We start from the raw sequence: 20,488 nt of genomic DNA, 5'->3' as shown, positions 1-20,488 counted from the left end.
ATATTTGAATTTTTCTTCAATTTTTTCTTGTTAAAATTGCATTTTCTCAGTTAACCTTTTGGGTGCTGCATAGTGGGCATGGCTGAAGCAAGTAATGGATTGAATCAGAGATAACAGAGCATGGGAATCCTCTTATTTTTTCTTTTTTGGAATACTCTTCAGTCTTTCCCAGTCAGCACTCTACAGGATAGGGACAGGTATCTGTAATAATCTATTTTATGCAGGGGTTGAATTTAGTCCAAATGATACATGTAGTTTGTTTGTTTATTTGTTTATTTACCACATTTATACCTTACCCCCTTTATATAACCACCTATAGGTAGATGTTGCTACTCTGATTTGAAGTTAAACAAGTTACAGAACTTAAATATATTCAACATTATAACACTTTCCTTAGTCGTTAATATAGAGTATGTATATGTTAAAATAGCAGTAAATGCTTAGTGACTTTTAAAAATAAATTACAACCTCTAGAATGCCTTTCCTTAAACTGGGGTCCTCCAGATATGCTGGAATTCAATACTATGTCAGTATGCCCTTACTTACTGGAAATAATGGAAGTTTTAATTCATATCTTCCCAGTACTAAGTTTGGGAGGGCTATTCTAAAAGTTCAGGGCTGACTTGATAAAAGTAGATTATGTAAGGTTTTAACATAAGAGATATTACATTGGAAGAGGCAATTATTTAACTTTGCTTGATTCAAGTCATAGATGATTTTAAAGGTGAAATACCACAATGGTGCAAATGTGTTTTTTAACCTCTAAAAAACTACTTATAAAGCATAGAGGTAATGGGCTCACTCTGAATTAGTAAAAGGAGTTAGGACAAGGAGTCAGGGAGTTTTGACATCTGTTGTGAATTATTCCCATAGACATTTAGGAAGCAGTAGTAGTCCCTTGTTTAAAATGTCAATCAGTTTAACATAACTTTTGATCTGGGGAAATGTTTTAGACAGAGTGGTTGTATCCCACACTGAAAACACTGGGGGAAGTTACGTGGAGATTTATACTATAACATCACCACAATGAAGGCCACAGACCATGCAGGTTGCTTTGTTTTCCACATAGAAACAATTTGGAGAGCACTGAATTTTTAAATAGGTGTCCAGAGGTGGTTTGGAGATGAATAAAAATTAAGGTCACACAAGGATGCTTTGGGTTGTAAAGCTAGCTGATCAGGATGAAATCTTTGGTTCTCAGTGAAATTATATTCCCCTTGAAACACTAGGTTTGCAGCTTGGAGAGTTTCTTTAAAATGATTATCATCTGTTTTGGTGCTTAGGAATCTCTTTTATTAGCTTAGATTTTTTTTAGCTCTGCTTCTACATTGTTTCTGATGTGCTTGTTGAATCTGTACTTGATTGCATTAGATCTTGTTGCTGGGGCAGGGGAATGTGACCATTATGTGGGTAGCAGGAGACAGAACTTCAGTTTTAGACATAGCATTAAATAAATCTTCTCCAGTAGTTTTGAACTGCAATTCCATCATCTTTGATCTCTGACCATGTTAATTTTGGCTTACGGTAGGTGTAGATAAAAAATAATATAAAGAGAAAATACATCTGAGACTCATGGATTTCTTTTACATGTATCTAACACTCTGATCTAAGCTAGCCAGGATTTATAGCAACATCTAAATTAGGAGATCTCTAATTAATTTGTTATGTAGCTTAATAATCCAGAAGAATAAATGGATTGCTCGGTTCTGATTGGCAGAAAAAAGATCCTTTAGGGTGATGTTTTTAAAAGAGAAATGGCCTGTATAAAGATAGGGATTGAACTGGAATAAACTTGCAGAAGGTGGAAGTGTGAACCATTTAATTGCAGAAGCGGTTAATCTGAAATACTTGAAAACAACTGTGTTGCAGCATATATGTGTGCCACATATTCCATCAGTGCCTTACAAAAGTGCATTGTCACATGGAATACAGGGAGCATAAAACTACATGGATACTTGGAAAACATACTCCTTGGCTTTTCTCACCTTAATATATGTGTTTCATATGCATGTAATTAAAGCACTAATTAAAATTCAGACACAGAATGGAGAAACATCTGTTCAAGTTCAGTTCTATGAAGATTAAGTAAATATCTATTGGAAATCTGATCTCTGAAATAAGGAGATGGCTTTGACTATCAATATGAGGGTTCCTGGGCACTCTTACCTTGTATGATAGAACCTCTTCAAATTATTCTCAAAATTTGAAAGTGATGGAATGAGAAGGCATTGGCTGAAACATGAATGATGGAGAACTTAGGCTAGATCCTTCCATAGCCTTGAGCTTGTTTGTATGTTTATGGGAATGATAGTGAAAAGAGAAAAAAAATCATTATCCTGCTTGCAAATAACACTGAGCTATGGTGTTTTGAGCTTCATGTGATCTATGCATCTGGATGGTACCATGTTGTATTAAGCTTACTATAGTAGACTATTTTTGTTGTAATTGTTGTAACAGATTAGAGTTGCATAGCACTTCGGATCTGGGCACAAAGGTGCTTCAAAGCATATGAGGTGTGTCTATAATACCTGTTGTATCTCCTTAAAACAGCTGCATCTTTTTCCTACATGTATTTCCGGCATATTCCCAGCACAACTGAAATGCTGCATAGCCCTAATACAGATTTCAACTGAGTTTTTTAGTTTTCTGTTCTTTGTTCAAGTTGACTTCTAATCCCTTTTTTATAACCTGTGCTTCCTATAATCACGTACAGACTAAAAAAATGGGCAGTAGCTCTTGTAGCAGGAAGCTGTGCCCTCAAACAGCCATTTTGACTTTATTCTGTGTTCCAGAATAAAAGGTAAATCTGATGCTCAGATTACTGTCATAACATGGAAGCAACACTATAGCTACCTGATATAAAACTTTATATACTGTGGTTCCTCCCACAGTAGTTCATCACTTTGGTATCAGCTCTTTGAGAAACTTGATTAATGTTGGGTGAGGGTTGGAGAACCTGAACTTTGAGGTATTAATAGCCCTACAATAAAAGATGGTGCTGCTGTTGCTGCATAAGTAATACAAGTACAGTTTGATTACATGCCATCAAGTTGTTGTTGACTCTTAGCAACCACATGGATAGATTTTCTCCATGATGACCTGTCCCTAACCTTGTCCTTCAGATCTTCCAACAGTGCACTCATCGCCACTGTAACTGAGTGCATCCACCTTGCTGCTGGTCATCCTCTTCCCTTCACCTTTCCTAGCTTTGGAGCCTTTTCTAGAGAGCTAGGTCTTTGCATAATGTGTCTGAAGTAGGATACTTTGAGCCTAGTCATTTGTGCCTCAAGTGAGCACTCTGGATTGATTTGTATGATGATCCATTTGTTTGTTTTCTTAGCTGTATAAAACAGTTGCATTCTGTGTGAACAGTATAAGCCTGGATTTAGTTGTACACTCATTCTCTGCCATGGAGTATATATCTGGGAGAGAGATGGCAGCTGTAGTATTAAATGAAACACACCAATGTTGAGCTTGCACATTTTTCCAAGAGAAATACTTGTATATAAATAATGTTATGGTCATCTTTAGTCAATACTTGTTCACCTAAGCAAAAAGGAAAGGCAGTCCTTCAGATTTCAGTCCTTCTGAAGCAAAAGCATAAAGGAAAGGTAGTCCTTCAAATATTTTTTTCCATTTTAAAGCAGGTTGGTATTTATAACAGAATATTTTCAAGATAATTCTTCATTCGTTAATTTTGGCATTCTTTCTTGAGATGAATCAGTTGGACAGCTCTCATTTCTTTTACTAGGGTGCTCAGATGCTTGCTTCATAGTGCAAAAAACATGTACAGCAACATGGTCAGCAATGCAGACCCTCTCCAGATGTCTTATGATCCCCAAATTAATTTTTTTTAATGTTAAACCTTTATCTTAAATCTTACATCATTGTCAATATCTCATGAGGTATAGGAGAATTCTGAAATTTTGTGAGATTTGTCAGTCTCACAAATTTTCAGCTATTTTAAAATATTTTAGGAGATGCTTGTACTGTCTTGTACTATCACTTCTGGAATGTGTCAACTTCTGCAGTTTAAATTATGAGATAGAAATAAAATAAAAAATGTGAATAACTGAGTTAATTTGTGAGATAACACTGATAGTTTTGCTCCAACTGCTGTCATCTTACATTTTTAAAAAATCAATTTTTATAACAGATCTACACAATATTCTTAATTTCAATCTCGATATGAGATGGAAGCTGAATAGGACCAAAGAATATATACAATGCAAATAGCCATAACTGGAATATGAGCCTGAGTTTATATTGGCGAACCAACATTCAGAATTGGATGGTGATACTTCAGTTGTTTGGATCACTTGACTGCTTTTGAAAACATTAACCATAGTATTTTTCTGGCCTGCCTTGTAGGGTTGGGGTAGACATGGCATTATACATATGTTGATTGTTGTGGTCTGTCCTATTGGGTTGTACCCATAAACAGATACAAGTTCAAAAATAATTGTTACCAAATCAGGGCTATCTTCTAAACAAGAGAAGTTCATCCTGCTGAGAGTTAACCAGTTCATTTAGGCAGTAATCTTTCAGCAGGATCTGTTCTGTCCCTTATGTGTATTAATTACATGAAATCATTGGGGGGGCCATCAGGACTTCTGGAATGAGGTTCTAAATGTTAATGACATTTGACTCTATTGCGCCAATAGAGTTCACCCATTGGCTGAGGAAGTGGCCAGTATTTTCAGTATTATTAATAATTGCTCCAATGTTTATGATATGATTGTTCATTTTTTAAAAATTTAAGTGGTGGTATTTAGTAGAATCTGGAGAACCCAAATTTCATAAAAGCTCTTCCTGTATCTATAGTGGTTCTCAGACTTTGCTCACATTTCAGGGTTGGTGCAAACAGAATTGCCTTGTGAATAAAAGAATGCAAGCCTTTATTTTCGAAACAAAAAAGAAGTTGATAGTAATCTATGAGGAATAACCTGGTTCAATACTGCAAATTAGAATTTAGCAACTTCAGCCAGATTCATACTTGGAAGTTTTAGTGCAAGTTATATTAGTAGGGAAGTTGCTTGAGATGAATCCTATCTGTAGTCAAATTTTTATGCCTGCAGTTTGATGACTTTGAAGTATTTGAATGAGTAATCAAGACATCCCATTCTTAGGTTATAGAGAGTTCTACTTTTTCCTGAATACTGGCATTTTGAACATATACTCTTCAGGTAAAAGTGTAACTGTTTACATAAAGGCTGTGCTTTTCCAAGCAGATCTCAGATACTAGGTTTTATACTCCAAAGAAGAGGTTAAATGGGAAATTTTGCTACCTGATGAAATCTGATGAAATTTGTTACTGTTTTACAAGGATAATTTAATGCAGACGAAGCAGTGTTCTGTAGATAGTGGTTTTTGAATGTTTAAATGAATATGCCTGACAATTTTCTTTCCAAGTGCCAGGAGGCTGTGGGGTTTGGATGAGGGATAACAAGCTTCAGCTCAACCCTCTCAAAATTAAGTGGCTGTGGGTTTTGAGACACCCCCCCCCCAAATGGAGATTTTCTCTCTTTCACTCTGCGTGGTGCTATGCTTCCCCAGGCAGAGTCTGTGCACAATTTGGGGTTCTTCTGGATTCTTTTTCTACCTGAAAAAGCAGGTAGCTGCCATGGCTACAAAGACTTTTGCAAAGATTTGACTTGTGCAGCAGTTGCGCCTATACTTGGACCAAGAGGGTTTTCTCTCATGCCTTACTCACCTTCTGTTTGGATTACTCTAATGCACTTTACATGGGACTGCCCTTGAAGAGCATTTGGAAGCTGCAGCTGATTTGGAATGCAGTGGCATGGGCAATTCTTGCATTCCAAGCTGTGCTCATATAACACTGCTGCTCTGTGAGCTGCACTGGCTTCCAGTGGGCTTCTGGGTGTGATTCAAGGTGCTGGTTATCACCTATAAAGCTGTACATAGGATAGGATCAAGCTATTTTCAGAACTGCCTGCCTCTGCTTCCACACCAGAATTAACAGAGAGAGCATACTCTGGGTCTCTTCTATCAAGCAGTGTCATCTTGCTAGACCCAGGAGTCATGCCTTCTGTGTTGCAGTGGAATATCTCTGAAGATCTGAATGGGCCTGTTAGCCTTTTGTAAGGCTTTAACAATGTGGCTGCCCCCCTGGCATTTGGGCTCGGCTGGTTAATTGGTCTTCTGTAATTGGAATTTTTTCTGTGATCTTGAAATTTGTTACTTGGATTGTTGACTATTCTTGTTGGTTCCAATCCTTGTATGCCACCCAGAGTCATTGCCAATGAGATAGGTAGCTACAAAAATTGTATAAATAAATATGTACATAAATAATAAAAATGCTAGAGAATAATGCACCTGCTGGAGAGTAATGTCATTGTGAGATTATCATGGGGCATAGTCATACTAATAAATTGGCATTGTATTTAACCTGTGTTAAAATACTTAAATACCGAGGTGGTTCTGTTGCTATTAACATCTGCTTTTAGCCTAATATCTGTTCTCTTTTAGCCTTGTATTTTTAAAGTTTTTTAAAAAGATTTTAATAATATAATAATAATTGTTTTTATATAGTAATTGTTTTTAGTCTTGTACGCCACCCAGAGTCACTTGTTTGTGAGATGGGCGGATGTATAAATTTGACAGATATAAATAAATAAATAAATAAATAAATAAATAGAGTGTCGATGTTAAGCAGGATGTTCATCTTGCTTAATAGTCCTGTTTAAAAAAAAAAGTTGGTGCTTGTCCTTTAATCAGTGATTTCAGAATTAGTTATTCAGAAGAGCTGTAAAATTGCATTTAGGATTATCTAGTGGTAAGAAAGTTCATAGTACAATAATAAGATTTCTGAGAAGGAATGGTTTCTTTGGTACTCAAGGATTTTAATTCTAGATAAATCTGATAAAAATCTATTTTAAGTGCCCTAGTACAATCTATATTTAAAATCAAATTAATCAAAATCAAATTTGATCAATACCACAAGAAATAACTATTAAAACATTAGAAAATAAAATATTGAACTCTGTAAGAGCAACTATACCTGAGCTATATTTAGTATTTTGAAGAAATGATTCAGGATTCGTTTTCATATATGCTATATAATTTTGACGCTTATGTAATTATGCAAACAGCATTGTAATATTAACAAAGTTAGTTTCAAACAATACAAGATTCAGAAAAATGCATTATTGCTTGCTACTTTTGGTACAGGTATAAAGGAACAAAGCCAATCCATTTGAACCACTTTCTTTCCATGAAAAGTAAATAGTAACGGGAAAAAACTCAAACAAATGGTTGAATATGTATAAATTGATTATGCTGGTTAAGATGCAGGAGGCAATCTGTACTCAAGTGCAGGAGACCAACATCTGGATGATTTTATCAGCTTCATGTCATAATTACTGCACCATCTATATCAGTGAGAGGTTTTTCTTTATAATTGATTAGTTTTATAAAGGGGGGTATCTGATGCTATCAAAAACAAACTGATGGTTGCAGATATTTTTGAGGATGCCTTTGAAAGTTAACATTGGGAGAGATGGGCTCCTCCCTTCTGTGGGTTAATTTTAACCCCTTATATAATATCTAACTATTTATTTTCTTCCCTGTCCAGTTACTCTCTTCTCTTTGGTGTGTAATAATAATTATTTATTAAACTTGTATACTGTCTTACTCCCAAAAACTGTGTATTTGTATGTTTAGTGTTTCTTGGTGACTTATGTGTGAGAGAAAAGTGTTGGTATATGCACATATATCAACTCTTTCTTCTTTTTGTTCTTAGAGTCTTTTGCAAACCTCAGTTCATTCTAAGCTTTAGCTTTCTTGCACCATTTCTGGATCACCTGTGTACTCTTCCTTGTCTATCTGTACTTTTTTAACAATTTGAATATATGTCCACTTTTGTTTTCAGATCCTACCTAATCTTTGTGTAACCACATTGGTAGGTTCTGCCATCCTCTGCTTTTTCCTCATTGGAATGGTGTAACTTGTGCTTTTGCTTTTTCTGTTTTTTAGGAATTCCCATCTATCTTGAGCTTTTTTTTACATTAGCTTTTCCTGCCATGGAGTGTTAGTTATTATACTGAGTTCTGTTCTGGGTTGCCTCATTTATTTTTTTCTACTGAATGCCCTTGATATTTTTCTGATTTCCAGCAGAGCAAAATATCTTCTATATTGTTTGCTTCTGGATGTCACTTTCATCTGCTGGCCTTTCCCCTTTATTTATCATCTTTATGTAGAGTTGCTTTCCACATCATCTCATATTGTAGATCTCCTATTTGATTTGATAACTTTTCATCCTTTCTTGAGAGTTGAATTGTGATTCCTTGCTGCTCCAGTTCTGTTGAGCTGTTTCTTCAAACACTGTTATGAGCTTACACTTGCTACAGACATTTGCAAGAATGTTTTCAAGCAAGAATACCAGTGTGCCACAAACATTGCAGACACAACTGAGTTATGTCCCTACATCTTCATTCCTGTTTCTTAAAGCACCAGCAGTAAGAAGGCTTTTGTTTCTCTGGTTAGCTTACATTATCTACTTACTGGAAGCATTTAGTAGGGACATCCCCCTTACATTCCTGCCAAATGCTGCTGCCAAACTATTGTTATTGCTCCCTGACATTTGGGGCTTTGTCCCTACCTCTGCTTTGTATTCAGTTCTTAGCCAAGTTTCTTATGACTACATTTTATCCATTTGACTTCTGTGAATTGGATGCTGAAGCTGAGAAGTATGGAATCATGTATGGCTCTCAGACCTTGTGTGTGTGTGTTGTGTGTATTTTAGTTTGTTTTTTCTTCCTCCTCTTCCTCCTCCATCTCTTTTGTCCTAACCAGCAGTGGGTGTTGCGTAATAAACCATGTCAGCCATTTTGTGAATAAGCAAGACTTCCATAGTGATGTCCAGCAGCCAAAATAGTTGAGTATTTCTATGCTCAGGAAAAGAACGTAGATGTTTGCTTTATGCTACAGAAACAAAAGCAGCTTGTGTTTTGAGAAAAAGTTTTAAAAATGAACAACTTACAATTGTAGTATATCTAAATAAAAACAATAAATACAATTGTATTTATACGTAGATGTGCTTGTCTGTCCTAGTAAATTTGATACTGAATTTTACAGAGCTGAATTTAAAGTTTTTATTGTGGCAGAATGAATGGCTAGAAAGTTCTGTAATTCTTTTTATCATGAAATTCTTTTTATTATGAAATTGGATAAACAAATGCCTACAGAGATATAGGGGAGACAGAAATTTGGTACTGTATTAGAGTTGAACCCGAACTGATATCAACTACTATTTTAAGATCTCTGTTGAGAAAAAAAGGAGGATGGGAGGCAGGTTGAAAGCAGTTGAAACATGGAGGGTGGCTATATGGTTAGGGAAGTACGGTAGAGTCTCATTTAACCGACCTTCGCTTATCCGACATTCCGTCTTATCCGACGCCCCTAAAAAGAAACAACACGCATAAATCGGCGATGAGAAAAGTGTGCTGCTTGTTTGCGAGCGTGAGTGTACTCTTTCTTGTTGCTCCTGATGGTGCGGCGCCGCAACGCAAAAATTGATTGCAACAGGTGCAGCAGATCGTTTTTTTTTTTTTTTTTACCGCACTCAATCATTACTGTGTGTTATCCGACATTTTCGCTTATCCGACGTTCTGCTGGCCCGTTTATGTCAGATAAGCTAAACTCTACTGTACCTGCCTTGAAGTTAAAAAAAACAAAAAACAAATCTTTCAGGCCACATAGGTATGTTATAAGAAGCCAGGAGAGGTTTAAAACTACAAGTTCAGGATTTTTTTTTATCTTAGACCTGGATGCAGTCAGAACACTTTGTATCATGGGTGGTTGGGAATCTCAGTGGAGCAAAAGAAAAATATCCAATCTTCCTCTATTCTTGAAAATCCTGATGACCATTATATGATTATGAGGGTGTCTTGGTGGCTAAAGTGTTTCACATTTGTTCTGAGAAGGATGCCAGCTGGATAGAATCCAGCACGGTAAGCAAGGCTTTTGAGGTTGTTCTACCTGAGGAAACGGTCAGGATTCTCTGCAGAATAAGCTCTGCAGTCTGTGTCTTGAACCTATGTCCTTCCTGACTCATTCAGGCGGCCAGGCTGGGTGTGAGTGTTTGGATCAGAAAAATTGTCACTGCTTTTCTGAGGGATGGAATAATTTAAAAGTAGATAGTTGTGTGCCCCCTCTTGAAGAAACTTTGTCTGGATCCAGCAGTTTTTGATAACTTCTGTCTCCAACCTTTCCTTTTTGGGCAATACTGTTGAGAAAGGGATGGTAGTTCAGCTTCAGAGAGTGCTAGAGGACACAGATTATCTAGATCTCTGCCAGTCAAGATTTAAATTAAATTTAAATAGGATGTAATAGCATTGGTCACTGGTGGATTATTTTCCTCAGGACCTCCATGGGAGGAGTAGTCTCCTCCTAATCTTAACTGGACCTATCCACAGTTATCAATACCATCAAACATTGTATCTTACTGGACTGCCTGTGAGGGCTGGGAGTTGGAGGCATTGTTAAGATAGATGGATGGATGGATGGATGGATGGATGGATGGATGGATGGATGGAAGGAAGGAAGGAAGGAAGGAAGGAAGGAAGGAAGGAAGGAGAAACAAACTTTCAAGGTGAACTTCATGGCATATTTCTCAAGTAATCTTTTAAAATGCTGGTTTAATTGTGGTGGTGGAAATTTTGAATTCTGTTCTGATTGAATTTTTTTTACTGGGGCAGTTTTGCTAAATATTTTTAATACATAATATTTTGTCAAATTTATCAATTTATGTTTCAGTTCGGAAACTATTTTTTTCTTTAGAAAATATTCATAGCTATATTTGTTCAGTGGAAAATTGGTGCTGAACAGTGTGTGTGTGTGTGAGTGCAAGAGAGAGATGGTGGATTGGCCTATGTGCACCAAGATAATGTATATTGAACTTAAATAATTGAGAAATAATACAAACCATTGTTTTCTAGGGACCAGTTATTCTCCACAAGAGAACTCTCATAACCACAGTGCTCTTCATAGCTCAAATTCACATTCTTCTAATCCTAGCAATAATCCAAGCAAAACATCTGATGCAGTAAGTACCAATATTGAATTTGCCCAGCCTAGTTTGTTTTATTATATTTTTGCATGTAATTTGCTTCCCTTTTCAAGAAATCAGATTGAAATTCTGGATAATTACAGTTAATAGAAAGCAAGCAAGCAAAACTGTACATACTATGTTCCAGGGAACTTCTGTTCTAGAAAAGTTCAGTATTTCGGTCCAAAACACATTATACAAAGTTTTAAAATGGCAGATTGGATAGCATTGTATCTGTACTAGTTTAATTCTCTGAAGTGAACCTGAATTCTCCTTTTACTATTTGAAAGCTATTTAGTTATGTTGTTCTCTAGTTTCTAAGTGTATTTATTTATTTATCCAATTTATATGGCTGCCCATCTCAACAAGTTAAAGTAAAATAAAACAATTATAAACATTACAATAGTTAAAATACACAGAGGCCAAGCAACATCAACCCACATCACTAGCATAAACAAGAGCTCCTACACAGCCTTGGGGCACAGACCTGGGCACAGAACCAGGTCTCCAGGACCTTACGAATGGTCGGCAGGGTCAGGGCCACCCTGGTTTCCAGAAGTAGGATGTTCCACAAACTGGGTGCTACAGCAAAAAAGGCAATTCTAGGTCCTGCTAACTGACATTCTTTGGACAATAGGACCTGAAGCATGTCCATCCTGCCTGACCAAATCGGGCGGGTAGAAATAACTGGGGAGAGATGGTCCCTCAAGTAACCCAGTCCCAAGCCATGAAGGCTTTAAAGATGACAACCAGCACCTTGAATTGCACCTGGAAGCACACTGGCAACCAATGCAGCTCATGGAGTAGTGATGTTACATGTGCCAAATAATTGGCGCCATTTACTACCTGTGCTGCTGTATTCTGCAGTAGTTGAAGCTTCTGAATGCTCTTCAAGGGCAGCCACACGTAGAGCGCATTGCAGTAATCCAGACAAAAAAGGTTGTGAGGGCATGGGCACAGCTGGCACACACTCCAAAGGTGTACAAAGGCCCTCTTAGGCATAGCTGCCACCTGCTGTTCGAAGAGGAGCTGTGAGTCCAGGAGGACCCCCAGATAATGCACCGGGTCTGTCTGAGGCAGTGGCGCACCATCCAAGACCAACAGTGGAAGGTTCCCAGCACCAGAAGGTCCAAACATCCAAAGTCTTGCTTGGGTTGAGCTGAAGCCTATTAAAGTTATAGTATAAAATGCTTTGTGCTTTACTGATTTTTTTCTGAAAGGAATATTTTCAGTGAAACAGGTGTTAATGTTTAAAACTGAGAAGATGCCGTTTCTGTAATCCATCAGATTGATTGCAATTTTTTTTTTTTTAAGTCTTATGATTCTGCAGATGACTGGTCTGAGCACATTAGTTCTTCTGGCAAAAAATATTACTATAACTGCCGAACAGAAGTTTCACAGTGGGAAAAACCAAAAGAATGGCTTGAAAGGTAAATAATTAATATAGATGTAAATTGTAGAATAGTGAACTTACCATGATGCTTAATTTTAATTAATTTATTTTTACACCAGGGAGCAGAGACAAAAAGAAGCAAGCAAAATGTCTGTCAACAGTTTTCCAAAAGATAGAGATTACAGAAGAGAGGTGATGCAAGCGACTGCTGCTAGTGGGTTTGCTAGTGGAAGTATGTTTATTTTAATACAACAATATTCCTATGCATGTTCATTTTGAAAAGTTTTTTCTTCAGTTGACCACATCTTATAAATATGTCAAGCTTTAATTTGTGTCTCTTTTTTCTCCCTTAACATTTGGTTATCTAATATGGGCACTGAAACAGTTTCGGTGATTAATCTGATAACTATACATTGTACATCAACTGAAGAATATAAAGCTTTTTCCCCCTTTCATTTGTACTATTATGCTATGATAATAGTGACAGATACATTCAGTTCCAATACAAATTATATAGATTTTTAAAAGTCAAAATATTGCATTTCAAGTTCTCAGAAATATTCATAGATATGCAGTCGTGCTGAAACATTCAAACTTCTTTAGTTGTTGATAATAGGGATGATGCAAAAGTTCATCTTGGTTTAAGCATTGCAGTGTTTAAGTACTTTTTTAAAAAACAGTATTGTAGTTGTACACTAATATCTGTTGGTTCTGGAATAGGAAAAAAATTAGTAAATGCAGTATGTTAACTAGAGCTCTAACTTGGTATTTTCTGTTTCTCATTTCAACATTGTGAATGATAAACAAAGTGGAAGAGAAGCATTCCAGTGATGCCGCTAATATGCTCCCACAGAATATTTTGTCTCAGACAAGCAGACATAATGACAGAGACTACAGACTGCCAAGAACAGAGACTCACAGTAGCTCTACCCCAGTACAACATCCCATCAAAACAGTGGTTCACCCTTCTACTACTCCAAGTTCTGTTCCTCCTAGTCCATTTTCTCTACAGTCAGATCATCAGCCAAAGAAATCATTTGATGCAAATGGGGCATCTTCCTTATCAAAATTGCCCACGCCCACTGCTTCCATCCCTTCACAAAAAACAGAGAGAAAAAGTTTATCAGGTGTGTATTAACCTTTTTATTTTGTGTTGAGTATGGGGAGTGGAATATGTATCTTAAAATAATAGTCTGCTGTGTCAAGAAACCTGAAGTTTTCTGTTAACTACAGACTCTGGTTCTGTGTGTCTGTTCTAGTTCAAAGTGTAGTAGTAAAGCTCATATGCCGTACTGTTGAATTCATTAAGTTCTAGGAGTTTCAATGTAGAGGTGTTTTGTATGAGCAAAAGACTTCTGCGCGTTCCTCATTTCCCCAGTCTGCTCATGTGTTATCATATGATGTTTCAAGGATGTCTTCGTTTTCAAGACACATCTTTAAGTATATGGAGTTTTGTGGAAGGGTGGTTAAGAAAAATCAGATGAGTGGAGTCTCTGTCCCTGGATAATGAAATTTTGAGTTTGCTATTATGAATTTTATTTGCTTCACTGATTTACTGGCCAAGCCATTACAGTTTTACAGTTACTAAAATAATGAAATAAGTTTAGGCTGGTAGTGCACATATTTCAGTTCCTAAATTTTGTCCCCTTTTCATTCTCCGTGATGTCAACATTTCTGGAAACTGTAACTCCAGTTTTGTACTATAAACTTGTGGAAAAGTGCAATAGCTCAGTAATAGAGTATATTCTTTGCATACAGAAAGTTCCTGATTCTTTTCCTACCATCTTTAGATCCATAATTGAAACCTTGAGTTGATACTGCAAGTTGGGGAGGACAGTCCAGAGCTAAATAGACTTAATAGTCTGACTTTGTGTAAGACAATTCCTATCTCCAAAGCAAAATCTTTTGCTTCTGCTTTATGTGTCATATATTCATAATTGAGAAATTGGTCTCATATTATCTTTGTTCTATTTTGAAAACTTGTTTTTAAATATGTTAGATGATTCTAGTAAACAGTAGTTGTTCTATGTCTTGACATTTGTAAATGTGTTGAATTTTCAGCCATTTCTAATAATGATATTTTTACGTTATGTAAACTGCAGCTTGTTTTCCAATAGAGAACATAGGAGAACAAGTAGTTCAGATTTACTGGCTCTTGAATATACCAAGATATGAAGCCATTTTTAATTATTGGCTTCATATCCTGCCTTGTTCAGAAGCCATTAATCTTTTCTGTTTGTAGCAGGAAACTAGTTAACTGATGCCTTCATTGCTAAATGAGTAGCTCCCGTGTAATGGAAATGAGGTGGCTAAATGCAGAGGGACAAAGTTTGTTCATATGTCAGGTGTTTGTCTATGCTTTTCTGTAATTAATTTATAATATAAGTATTTTGTAGTTAAAGATGTGTACCAGTCAGCTACTTACTGATCACTATTATTCTTTGAAGCCCAGCATGTCCTTCAAATACTTGGTATACCCATATATAAGGCATGCTGTGTTAACACCATCAATTTATACAGGTAGTCCTCGACTTACAACCACAATTGGGATTGTCTGTTGCTAAACGATGTGGTTGTTAGCGACAGCAGTTCTAGTAGTCCCAGTTGTGGTTGTTCGGTGAGGACCTCACGCTTCCCCTGCCCTGCCACACTTGACTTCAACTCCCCCAACCCGCCTATCTCCCCTCCATCTCTGTCCTTTTGGCTGCCCTGCGCTCTGCTGCCTACATCTGCCGCCCCCTGCTGCTTGCAGCAGACCTTTGCCATCATCTTCCTCCTGCTGCTGGCCCTGGATCTAGGCACTAGGCAAGAGTACAGCTGTGGGATGCATGCAGGGAGCACGGCAGGGGAGCAGAGCCTTTTCTGGTGAGGCAGGAGAGCCTGTGGTGGCTCCCCAGGCAAAGGTGGAGGCTGTGTAGGAGGCTCTCTTTGGTATCGTGGCAGAACTGGAGGAAGTGGAGGGATGCGGGCTTCCTGGAGGTGCAGCATGCACTTTGTAGCTCATGTTGGAAACGCTTCTGGAAAACCAGCCAGCGGGCTTTAGTGAGGGGTAGAGGCAATCCCAGGGCTGGCAGAGCCTACCTGTAGGCCCTCTGCTCACTCTTGGCCCAACTTTCTTCCTGCAAAGCCTCATGAAGGGCCAGCAGCTTCCAGTGCGCTGAAGCCTGCAGACCAGTTCTCCAGGGGTGCTTCTGGAATGTGCTCTGCAGCTTTGGAAGACCTCAGGAACTTTACAAAGCATTGCAAGAATGGGGTGTGCTATTTGGAGAATGGCAGGCACGCCATTCTCACAATGCTTTGGAAGACTTCAGATGCTTTCTGAAGCATCGCAAGAACGGGGCATACTATTTGGAGAATGGCAGGTGCACCCTTCTTACAATGGTTTGGAAGACCTCAGAAGCTTTCCAAAGGCTTTCTGAAGCATGAGAACAGGGTGCGTGATTTGGAAAATGGTGCAAGCAGTCTCAGGGAGAAGGCCTGGCATGGTCAGTAGCTGCCTTGCATAAGGCAGGCCAGGTGCGCCTTGTCAGCAATGGGAGGAAGATGGTGAAGATCAGCTGGGTATGGCAGGTTGACTGGAGCTTTGTGCAGTGGTGCTGGCTGTGCTGGGACTGAAATAGAGGCTGGCTGAGACTGCTGAAGGCCCTGAGCCTCTAATTCGGCCCCAGTGCTGCCACTGCTGCCGATGAATGCAGCTGTGCAGGGTGGCCAAAAGGACAGAGATGTGAGGGAGATAGGTGGACTGGGGGAGTTGAAACACCCCTATGGCCGTGAGTGTGGGCAGGCTGCCAGTCACCTGAATTTTGATCATGTTACTATGGGGATGCTGCAACAGCCATAACTTCAAGGACCGGTTGTAAGTCACTTTTTTCAGCATTGTCATAACTCTGAACGGTCACTGAACAAATGGTCATAAGTTAAGGACTGCCTGTAATGGTATCTTTTTCAAATTCTTAACCAATGGAGCCAGTGATAGAGACAAAATATGGAAGATCTAGAATAGTGTGTATAGCATTCTGGACCCAAATCAAAAGACAGAGTGAGTTCTTGAGTAATCTGGCCAACAGTAATCCAAGTGTGACACAAATAGGATATGAACCAAGGGCATGGCCTTCTCAGTTGTGAGAAACCAATGGAATCTGCAAACATTACTGAATGGAAATAGCAGATTTTAACAATTTTTAATGAAAGGTTTTAAAGGCAGTTTCACTGTTTTAATCTCCTAGGTTCCTGATAACTGGGGAGACCTGTAGCTGGCAGCCTTGAACTCAGTGTGAGAAACAGGAAAAGAAGGGATGATCAGGGTAGAACACAATAATATCTGCTTTATCCATAATCAATTTAAGACAGTGGAAGCACATCTAATCTGAAATTCTGCCTAGGCAGTTAGAGATGCCCCACATCATGTCAAACAGAATACGGACAGATGAATAAATCTGAAAGTTGTCAGCATATGCATGGTAGTTGAATTTACAATACAAAATCAGCATAGAGAAAAAGTACATAAAGAAAATAATAAGGACCCAACACTGAGTCTGGAGGAACTCTTATTGACAGCGGGAAAGCTGTAGAAACGAAACTCTTCTACAAAACAGAATGTCCTATAAAACAGGTTAGTTTGAAACCGTTGAAATGTACCTATAGGGCCAAAGGAACTCAGCTGTAATATGTAGTAAAATTTGGTGGCAGCTCTGATAGCACTGACACCAATGATAGATTTTGCCTTGGCCATTAACAAGCTAGTGTAGACTCGGTAGAGTATCATGCATGAAAGTATGATTGAAGTGAGTCCATAAGATTATGGTAGAAAGTGAAGCAAGAACTGAGAGCAAACTATTCTTTTCATGAACCTTAGATAAAAAGCAAAGACACTGGGCAGAAGTTAGAACAAACATAAGGATTAGGTGAAGGCAATTTTTAATCAAGGGTGTAGATATACTGTAAATATGTTTCCAAGACTTAGGAAAAAGACCAGTGAGCATTGCCTGCTTTAGTAAATTAAAGTACACAGAGAAGGCATGTTGAAAGGATTCCTGCTTCTTATTGGGAGCTTCCTATAATCTCTGAATTTGAGTATGATTACATAACTGGAGTTCACGAAGAGTAGAACCTTATCTGCTATTGGAGCTAGCTGATCTAGTTCTATATGAGTAGCTGAGTTATAAAGTATTGTCAACACTTCAAGTGATTCTGGTATAGTTATATTAGAATTTTTACAGAGAAGGTTCGATAATTGCAAATGATGTAAATGATGATGATGTCAATATCTTACAAACTGGCCTGAGAAGTCATGGGAGAACTTTTGAGAAGTCATGGGTGTATCTTGAAGAGTAAATTTGACACTCTAGAGGTCAGATTCCGTATAAATTTAAATAATAAATATTTGGGATTTGCAATTTCCTAAAAGCACCAGTGGAACATCAAGGTCTGCATGATGACAATCAAGAGGTAAATTCTCAGCAGATTGATCATTAGTATCAGGTGGCAGTAAGTAACTCAGTTAAGCAACTTAAGGACATTTCAGTTCTGTAATCAGAAATTCAAATGAATTAATAGCCTCTACTAGAGGGGTAGCTACAGAGGATGAACATTTGCAGACTTGGTTTAAAGTCAGAGTCAGACCTCTGCTCCTACCCATTGATATGTAATAGTTTATGATTGGTATTTTCTCTTTCTCATTTCAACAGAATAAAAAATATTAGCAAATGTTTTTATACTCGCAATATCATCTGGACTTAATCAGGTTTCTCTAATGGCAACAAACAAAACAATTAGCTCAGTTAAGAAACTGAGCCTTTCTAACAATGGAATGAATATTCCGTGATACACATTTTAATTAACTTTGTCAGTTACATCATTACAAGTAGGGATTGTTATTAAAGGTTCTCTTGGAATATAAGATGAAAATCCAGAATGATTTCTCTTCTGAAACTGTAATTTTTACTTTTTGGCCTAACCCAGAAGTGATGACCTAACTGAACAGGCATATGTGAATAGACTGGCTCTGTTGGTGTCCCAACTGCAGGAAGCATAGCCATTAATGCAGGTGACATAAAAACTAAGGTTAACAGTAATTACACATTAATGCTAACACCCGAAGTCTATTGAAAGAACAATATCAAGGTGGTAGGTACTAATTACATTTAGAAGTTATATAGTTTACAAGCATACTTTGAATCAAGCTTACTACTTATGTACAATAAATACAATAAGGTAGAAGTAATATTAAAGTTTCAAACTCTATATCACACTGTAATTAACAGGCAATACCCAATTAAGAGGCATGAACATTTCTTTAAATTTATATTAAATCAGTAATGCAGTGTAAACAATTCATAGTATCAGTCATTTAGAAACATGGTTCAAGGATGAGCATAATAAGGACTCTTCTCTGTAAATACTAGTTTACTTCTTATGCAAAATTTAGGAATGCCAATTGTTCAAGGACCTAAAAGCTACTGGTAAGATTAAGGTAAATTGTTGCTTCAGGTTACTGGTCTCCTCTGCTGTTTCTACTTGTGAAAAGTTACATTCAGTTTCCTTCCAAATACCGAATGTTTTCCTACAGAGAAACCTGCAAGCTTTCAATCTATACCACTCTATACTGGAAACCTTTGTCTGTTTTGAGCTTTAGAGTGTTTATTGTCTTTAGCAATTTATTTTCCCAGTGTTTAGTATCTTTAGCAATTTTCATTCCCCAGAGGAGTAATTTTATGCTGTGACTATGAGGCAGAAGTGGACCTTTAAAAAGGTTTTGCCCTTTTTAGTTCTGAGGAACAATTTGGCAGCTTGTTGAGTAGAGGACATAGGGACAGACCTAAGTGAGCTTCAGGAAAAAAAAGGGGGGGGGGATTGGAGTATTGGAAAGAAGAAAAGGGGGTAGGTTAGAAAGAAAGGGAATGATAACATCTGCTTTGTTTTCTAGTCCTGCCTACCACTTTATTCAGCCCCATCTATCATTGGTACTCTGCCAGTGTATTTCCCCCAGTAAGGTTCTTGACAGCAAAATGATATGCCTTGCCCTGATTGGCTAGAGTTCCAGGATAAAGTTGCTATTTCTGTGAATTACCTATATTTATTAACAGGTTATTGGACATTGCTATTAAGTAATTTGATTTTGCAATAAGCTCAGGCACCAACCTGGCATCTTTTTATTTTGATAAAATTTGTTACAGGCATTTTTTCCTGCCTATATTTTTGGAGCCTCAGCAGTTCATTACTTTTGTCTTAATGTTTAACTTCCCTCTTCTGATACCTGAGCCTGAATATTGAATTTTTAAAAAAATTATTAAAGATTTTAACAGTAGTAAAAGATAATACAGTATAAGAGAAGAAAGAAAAAAATAGAAAGTGCATAAAATAGAAAAAGAAAAAAAGAAAAAAGAAATTTAAGAAAGTGACTTCCAATGTTGTTTACAGCAGTTACAAACAGATTTAATATTACTCCTCCCCCTTTGAAATTATATTACGTAGATCACTTCTTCCCATATCCAATCCTTTTTAATTGGTAAATCCAAAAATCATTAACTCAGTTCTATCCATTTTCAGCAAAAATTCCATAAAAGGTTTCCAGTATTTTGTAAAAGTACTTACTGTCTTATCCCTGATCAAACAAGACAATTTTGTATTCCTTTTTCTTACGTAGTATTCTGGCATTATTAATCCTTAACTTGACATTCAGATGTTGTCATAGAACCTGATCATCATCCATATCTTCTTCCTCCCATCCTAATTTTTTTAAGGCTTCAACGATCCTCTCCTTGCTACTTTCACCAAGTTCTATAAGTACTCTTGGTCTCAAACAAGATTCTTTCTCTTATAAATCCAGTAGTAATCTGCATAATTTTTCATCTTTTAATATTTGTATTTCCTCTCTGTTTATTATTTCTATTTTATTTTCCAAAATTTCCAACTTGACTTTAATTTGTTTCACTTTTCCACTCAGTTGTCCTGCAGATTCTTCAAAATTATTTTTCATCTCTTCTTTTATCTCTTTTAAATGATGCATTCACATAGGCAGTATTGAT

The 20,488-nt window shown here is 37.3% G+C and overlaps 1 protein-coding gene across 2 annotated transcripts in view; it reads left to right on the top strand.

Annotated features, from left to right (window-relative positions):
• The window catches only part of WAC (WW domain containing adaptor with coiled-coil), a 45,873-nt gene that overhangs the window by 6,587 nt on the left and 18,798 nt on the right, over positions 1–20,488 (top strand). For both annotated transcript variants that reach the window (XM_088150255.1, XM_088150254.1), the window contains exons 4-7: positions 10,959–11,065; positions 12,383–12,498; positions 12,581–12,693; positions 13,271–13,588. In XM_088150255.1, coding sequence (XP_088006381.1) covers positions 10,959–11,065; positions 12,383–12,498; positions 12,581–12,693; positions 13,271–13,588 — 654 coding nt within the window. The remainder of the gene's footprint in view (positions 1–10,958; positions 11,066–12,382; positions 12,499–12,580; positions 12,694–13,270; positions 13,589–20,488) is intronic.

This window comes from Python bivittatus, unplaced genomic scaffold, assembly GCF_059951505.1.
Source record: "Python bivittatus isolate LINGU-HERP-01145 unplaced genomic scaffold, Pbiv_v1 ctg000610_np1212, whole genome shotgun sequence".
Classification (NCBI taxonomy): Eukaryota; Metazoa; Chordata; class Lepidosauria; order Squamata; family Pythonidae; genus Python; species Python bivittatus.
The sequence above is the reverse complement of the archived record's forward strand: the minus strand, read 5'-3'. Positions and strand labels throughout refer to the sequence as shown.